This window comes from Cyprinodon tularosa, unplaced genomic scaffold (genome assembly GCF_016077235.1).
Source record: "Cyprinodon tularosa strain WSP-4 unplaced genomic scaffold, ASM1607723v1 ctg939, whole genome shotgun sequence".
Taxonomy (NCBI): Eukaryota; Metazoa; Chordata; class Actinopteri; order Cyprinodontiformes; family Cyprinodontidae; genus Cyprinodon; species Cyprinodon tularosa.
In genome coordinates, this window is record NW_024039717.1 from 103,792 (window position 1) to 111,416 (window position 7,625).

The window sequence follows — 7,625 nt, forward strand, 5'->3', positions numbered from 1 at the left end:
ATAGATAAAAGAAGGTGGAATTTTCTAAATGCATGATAATCCTTCCTTGGGTGAAACCAAAGTGTTCACTGGCAGAATCAAAATGATTTCTTAATTGATAGACCAATAGGCTCGTTTGAACTGAAAACAAGGCAGCCGATTACAACAGAGGAGCGCGCGTCGCACGGTTGCGCACAGAGAGGACGTAGCTGCGACACAGGCGAGGCGAAAGATGTGGTAAAAAAAAAATCCACTCCACACCAGCCTTTTTTATTTTATTTTGCTACAAAGCAGACTAAATCAATAGCTAAAAATGTCCAAGATGAGTGCGATCCAGGCTGGAAGCGAAGGGAGGGTGGAGAGCGGCAGAGGCAGCCTGACCACCAGCAGCGGCTGCGGCTCCCCGAGGCTCCAGCAGCGCGCTCACCCCCCCAACAGCGGCAGCCGGAGCAAAGAAAGCAGAAATCAGCAGCAGCAGCTTCAGCTGCAGAGGCATCATGGTGGGGCGATGCTCAAACAACCATCTCACAACGAGCCAGCTGACGTCGTGAGGCGGGCGCTCGACTTTAAGAGCCAAGGCACCCAGTGTTACAAGGATAAGAAATACAGAGAGGCGATCGGCAAGTACCACCGCGCTCTGCTGGAGATCAAAGGGCTGTGCAGGGTGCTGGGGGACCCGGACCCCAGCTCCAAGTCCACCTCCACTCTCCTTCCCACCATCAGCAAGTCCAGCACGCTGACAGATGAGCAGAAGGGGGCGATGGAGAATGCAGAGCTGGAGTGTTACAACAGCCTGGCTGGTAAGAGATGCTTTATTTACACATTCCAATGCTTACTGTTGCTTTACACAAAGGGATTATGAAAAAAATCATTAATGACTCATAACCCCTTTTCTTTTCTTTTTTTTTTTTTTTACATGACTGCCTTATTTGTTTTCTCAAATTATTAACAAAATAACTGGTGATAATTTCGGCCTTGCAGGAATTTACCTGCAAAAGACACAAATAATTAAATGCAATTGTGATCGTTTAATGTCTTTAATGTCTCATTCTAGCTTGTCTTTTGCAAATGGAGCTGGTGAACTATGAACGAGTGAAGGAATACTGTCTGAAAGTTCTTCTCAAGGAAGGGAAGAACTTCAAAGCCCTCTACCGATCAGGAGTGGCCTACTACCACCTAGGAGACTACCAGAAGGCTCTGTACTATCTGAAGGAGTCACACAAGCAGGAGCCATCAGGTCAGCAGCCAGAATCCCACACAGCAGCTGCAATGGCAGTTTTTATATGTGCCCTAGGTCTCACCCCCCAGGGCAGCAGAGCATAGGGTCACCTTTGTTAGAAAATCTTCAAATATCTGTTGCCCAGTCGGGAATTGGCCCCACTATATTTATTAAAATCCATATTTATTTGTCTATTTAACATTGGGCTTTGTCAGGGAAATGGCAGCAGGTTTAAGTGTGAATAGGGTGACAATGAGTAGGTTACCTTACATATCTGATAAAAAAAAAACGAACAAAAAAACATCTTAAAAAAGCATCTTAAAAAATTAAGCCATAAGATTTCTGATCTGAAATAAAAAGTGTACAAATTCCTTAATGAAAATACTGCTATAATATTTTCATGGAAATCATGATTCTCCATTGATTATATCAGAATTCAGTTATCTCCCTAATGTATTTTTCTGAAAGGATTATGTTGGGTTTTTTTTATAGCAAGTAGTGTCCTGCAAAAATGCTTTATATGTTTGACATACAAGGCACAAGAGGGTAAATACTTTACATTCAAGGATGAAACACAGGAGAACATTCCATGAAACGGAGGGAAAACCATACTAGGACCAGCTGTTAAAGGGAAGAGAAATCACCATTAAAGATGTGATATAGAACTTTTTATAGAAAATCTGGCTCTGTTATAATTCATCCTAACTATTTGGGTTGTTCTTGGCAAGTTATTCCTCACCAGCTTCCTAAAAAGTCACATTTGAAAGATTACATTTCAGGCCTCGTAGGTTTTAAACACATCCAGATTTTCCGTAGTACTCACATGGATAAAATTGTTGGTACCTCTAGTTTGATCAAATAAAACCTCACAATGGCCACATGAATAACTTGAATCTGCCAAAAATAATAATACATTGAAAATATATGAATATAAACAAATGAAATCCAAACAATACTTTTCAACAAGGCTTAAACAGAATGATTCAAATGTTTATACCTGTGAAACAAGGCTGAGCTGCGAGGGGCATCCCAGGCCACTTGCAGCTTTATTACTTTATCTTGTATAACTGTATCCCAGAGGGAAGCTCAAGATTAGCATACATAGAAATAAATCAAATACCTTTACACCTATGGACCGGGCCCATTATCTTGGATACTTGAGTTGGCATTTTTTGTCAATATCTGGACTGATACCGATATAGATATCAGATTGTGCATCTCCGGTTTGCCTTAATCCATCCTGAGTACCTGATATGAAACACACTTTCTACTATTAAGGAGGCCCTGATGTTTTCTTTCTATCTATCTATCTATCTATCTATCTATCTATCTATCTATCTATCTATCTATCTATCTATCTATCTATCTATCTATCTATCTATCTATCTATCTATCTATCTATCTATCTATCTATCTATCTATCTATCTATCTATCTATCTATCTATCTATCTATCTATCTATCTATCTATCTATCTATCTATCTATCTATCTATCTATCTATCTATCTATCTATCTATCTGTAATATTCTAATCACAAGTAACCATGAATACATTACTTGATGCAGGTATACATAGATATGAATATATATAGATTGATATTAACAACTCATTTATTAAAACCCCTTAAGCCTGGTGGGCCTGGTACCAGGTCCATCTGACACCTGCTCATGTCGATCTATCTATAGAAACGGCCAAAACACAGTCAGATCGTGTTTCATCCACATGCTTTTGAAAATGGTGCTTTAATTTTAAATTCAAATGTAACTTTAGATTTCTAAAAAATGTTAAAAATTATTTTTTCACAAATATTTTTTTTTCTTTTATAGCTGTGTAAACAAATAAAATGAGACTTAAAATTCCACCTGACATGTCTGACTCTGCGGGAGTAATGCAACAGCAGGTATTCATCTTTAGCCACACCCCCCAATGGCCAGTATCATTGGAAACTAGAGGCTCAGACCTTTCCAAGGAGGGGTCAGAGGTCATTTTGCTCCCATTTCAGGTGATGTAACTGGCATGCATTACAAAAGCTTGCTCTGTTATTCTTATTTTCTTTTCAGTTTGGTGATATTATTGGTAGATTTCAATGAAACAATGGCTAAATATTAAGAGCAAAGGCATTGCCTTATGCAGAAGGTCTCCAAAAATGTAAATCGGCATATTTGTCAGGCCAGATTCTCTTATATGAGTGGAAAAATGCATTTGGCCACTTTTGGCTGCCCACTAAAACCTTAGTGGAACAAACATGCTTCAAATTATTCAGTCCAAATTTCAAATGGGGTTCAATGGTGTTTTGCAATGTTTATTTTGAAAAAAATGTTGGCAAATCTTGTTGGCAAATAAAAATCTTTCGTTTTTCCTTGGTTTTATGACGTATAATTAAGACATTAAGACATTTTCCAAAATGGCGTCCCCACAGCTAGTGTAACCAACAGTTCATGAGGCGTCTATTATGTCTATGGTCTGTGACTTTACTTAGCACGAAACAATAGGGACTCATCTTACATTTGACTCCTTAATCCTGCCCTGGATGTTAATGTCCTTTGCATTCAAAATTCATTGAATTCAACCAAAAAAGAGGGTGACAAAATTTATAGATTCCTAACCAACGAGCTCTAAGATGTGCAAAAAAATTTGTTTTGCAAATAACCTTCACTTTGCATGAAAAAGTGAGTAGTTTTAATAAAAAAAGTTTTTTTTTGATCTATCTAGCTCCCTAGCTTTCTACTTGTAGACAGAAATCTGGTTTCAAAACTTCATTGTGGTTTACATTTTTTTATGAACCTGTATGAACCTGCATTAAACAGTTATCTACACAGAAACCTGTTAGACAGACTGTTTCAGTAGAGAATAAAGTAAAGGTAGGAATCAGAACGGCAATAATAATGAACCTTTGTTTTTTCTTTTTTGTAAAGCTAAAGAGCTGTAGAAACATAAAGCAGTTTAAGTGAGCTCTATTTTACTGATTTTTACTCTGTTTTACTCTTCTGTTACATCGCTTCTGTTACCAACAACACTCATTAAGGTTGCAGCTGTTAAATATTTGAGTAACTATTGAATAGTCCTCCTTGTAATCAGATATAGATCACTTTTGGGTGTGTAAAGAGATTTCCCAAAGAAGTCTGAAGTGTTTAAGCCATTTTGGGCTTTGGTCCATCTTCAAAAATTACAAATTTTTTCTGACAGCTGATCGGTCAGGCTGTGTATGTGTGATTGTTTCATTAGAATTTTTTATTTATTATAGGAAATTTCTTTTTAATTGAGTGTTTTCAGGAACAATTTCAGCCCAAAGCTTTTTATGTTCTTGTTTATCAGCAAGATCTTAGGTGGTGCACCACCTCAGGTCCTCCTTAAAGCTACAGTGTGTAACTTTTAGCGTAATCTAGCGGTCAGACTGCAGCAACATGAACATCTCCCCCCCACCACTTCTCCCCCCCAACAGTACGGCGAGTGTTACGGGACAAAATGTCTTCCACGACGTCCGCATCACCTACCCTCTCAAGTGATGAGGTTTGTTTACATAGATAATTTTAAAGATAGTATTTCATTAGTCTGTATACGGTATAGATTTCATGTAGACTTAAGATAATAAATATACCCGTTATTTTTTCTACATCGTTGTGACATTTTGGCGATCTCGCAATCACTAGTTTGTTGGCTCTGCACTGCCGTAGCGCAAAGATGTCTGCCTCCATGGCTGTGAGACCCGCTCCTATGTAATTATAAATAACGAATTCTAAGGCAACGCAAATATTAAGGTTAAGAGGCTGAGCTCGTAGATGATGATAAAATAACATAGTTATGTATAATATATTACATTTCTGACTGTATATCCCTGTAATTATTACACACTGTAGCTTTAAATACCTTTTTTTCCCCCCAAGTACTTTCACTTTTTTAGATTTATAAATAGTTTGTCTAAATCTCTATCATGATTTTGAGATTGAAGATGGAAAAATCATCCTATATTTTGACTCTTCTCAGGCAAGCTATATTAAGGCTCCAGGACCAGTTAATCTGGTAAAAAAAACAAACAAAAAAAATCCCCCAGAAAATCTACAACAACTAAATATCTTTTCAGATTTATCATCATATGTCCTTTATAATACAATTTTATAATGAGTATAACGGATTGACTGCCTGCCTCTGTGCAAGGTACGATGAGGTGTGACTAAAACGCATGTCTAAAGAAACTCCCCAGATGTTTTTTATTTAAGGTTTCAACCGTTTTGTTAACTTCTTTCCAGATCTGCTTTTAATGGCGTGACATGAAGGAGATTTTATCTGCTTAGCGTAGTAAGAAGTTTAATTCAAGGGAACTGTTTTGAATCCCATCTTAACAAGAAATAAATCAATGTTTTCCTGTGATTGTTTTACAGACACGAACGCTATCCGCTACATCCAGCTGACAGAGATGAAGATACGCAGAAATGCCCAAAAGGAAAAGAAAGAGGCAACCTAAGTGCTTGCTCCATAAGGCAGCTCACTTGTCATGAGTTGCAGCCTCACTGTGTGCCACTCAGACCTTAAACACCACCTGTCACAGGTCTTTGAGTGAATTCATATTTGTTTAGCTTTTGCTTTGCCTAGCATAACGTTTTAAGTTTACGAACTCTGTTGTGTAGACCATTTTTTGGGGGTTTATATTTTCTTCTGCAAAAGAAATCTTACCAAAACAGACAAATCTATTTGACTACTCATTATGCTTCAGCTCTTTTTAAACCGATGCACTGCCAGTCCAAACGTTGCACATGCAGGCTGACGCCTGTGACCAGAGACTGGAGCGACAAGTTCCACTGTGCTGCATGTCTGCAGGCGAGCGTCACTGTAAGACAGCACCTGCACTCGCACAACAAGCGTGGTTAAATGCCTTTTTATGAGTGGTAACAACCACCTTCACTTTTTTCCCCTTTTTATTTGATGATCTAGAAAAAAAATTACAGAGTTTGTCTACCTGATAATAGCTGATGTTAAGGTGCTGTAAAACACAAGAGCATCAAAAGCACATTGCCATTAGTTGTGCTATGATACAAGATACATATCACAAGATGTAAATAGCCTTCTGTGCAAAATCTCATAAAAAAAAGAACTGCGTGTCTCTATTAATGCCAAAACAAAGCACTTCATTCACAGCATTTAATGTATTTGAAAAATTCCTGATGTGTATGGTAACAGTATATGTGTAATAAACTTGCTTAATTATTGAAACACTACTGTGTTCTCTTTTAGTTTTTATCATTTTCTATCTTATCATTATATATATATATATATATATATATATATACTAGCTATATTACTATATATCTTATTATTTATAGTTGTCCAATTAAGCCTTGATACTGTATAATACATCGATCATGAACATCAACTCTTTCTTTTGCTTAGATAAAATGAAGTGTTGATGATGGTCATCTGCCCAAAAATTGTTGCAAATGTGTATTGAGTTGGATATATAAATAGATCAATGTATAGTAATGGTTTAATAAGTCCTAGAAAGTAAAGGGAGTGCTTTAAACTGACGCATCTATGTTTGAGACTTTTATTTTGTAGTAAGAAAGGAAGAAGTTCTTGTACTAACCTGGTTGAGTAACTAAATACATGGAACAGCTCCAATCTCTGGTAAATAGTTTGAATGAGAGTATCTCCTTATCACATTTATAAGAACTATAGGTTTAACTGACTGCTAGCTCCTGATGACGCTTAAATTTGAATATGATCCACAGCTTCTGGTTTAGGCCAAAAGGCTATTTCAATAGATCGGTTAAGGATCTTGTCTAGTGGTTCCAAATCTGAAACACCTTTACTAAATATTATGGTTGGCTAAATTTTCTAACATGATGGGAACATTTTTGTGCGTTTATTGTTGAAAACAAAGAGCCAATTTTGTAAATGGAAACAAAAAAATAACAGGTTTTGTGAGTTAAAATTGGAAAAAAATGCAGTCCAAAAAAAAAAGTTTTTATCAAAAAAGTTTTTAATTAAGGCAATTTTGCTTTGTTTTTTCAGATTTTTTTGCTTTTAGTTCATTTTTTTTAATTTTTTTTCTCATATTTTATTTCTTCTTTTTAAATTTTTTTTCTCATATTTTATTTCTTCTTTTTAAACTTTTAATGTTTTATTTTTACAGCTTTATATTTTAGACTTTTATTTTCTCAAATATTTTGTACAGACTTAATATTTTAAATTTTCTGTATATTTTTGTTTAAATTATGTTTCACAGATCTCATTGTCTTTACTTCACTCTGGACGTGCACATTGACCAATATGATGTTGTTACTAACGTCCATGCAGACCAATAGAAATGCCTCTCTACTCATCACTACAGAAGAAAGCCCGCCCACAGAAGTAAAGAGAATGGGATCTGTGAAACACAACTTCAAAAGAATGCAATTCGTAAAACTCATCTATTTATTAACATGTTCTAGA

The 7,625-nt window shown here is 36.3% G+C and overlaps 1 protein-coding gene across 1 annotated transcript; it reads left to right on the forward strand.

The window, feature by feature from the left end:
• Nucleotides 1–133: 133 nt before the first annotated feature.
• LOC119776487 (tetratricopeptide repeat protein 9A) lies at nucleotides 134–6,407 on the forward strand. Its single transcript, XM_038274894.1, has 3 exons — nucleotides 134–779; nucleotides 1,034–1,216; nucleotides 5,579–6,407. The coding sequence occupies exons 1-3, from the start codon at nucleotides 293–295 to the stop codon at nucleotides 5,659–5,661; spliced, it is 753 nt and encodes a 250-aa protein (XP_038130822.1). The 5' UTR covers nucleotides 134–292; the 3' UTR covers nucleotides 5,662–6,407.
• Nucleotides 6,408–7,625: the final 1,218 nt, after the last annotated feature.

Coding starts and splice junctions, on each gene's coding strand:
- LOC119776487 (XM_038274894.1), top strand. CDS start 293: ATGTCCAAGATGAGTGCGATCCAGGCTGGAAGCGAAGGGAGGGTGGAG. Junction 780..1,033: donor GTGTTACAACAGCCTGGCTG/GTAAGAGATGCT, acceptor GTCTCATTCTAG/CTTGTCTTTTGCAAATGGAG. Junction 1,217..5,578: donor ACACAAGCAGGAGCCATCAG/GTCAGCAGCCAG, acceptor ATTGTTTTACAG/ACACGAACGCTATCCGCTAC.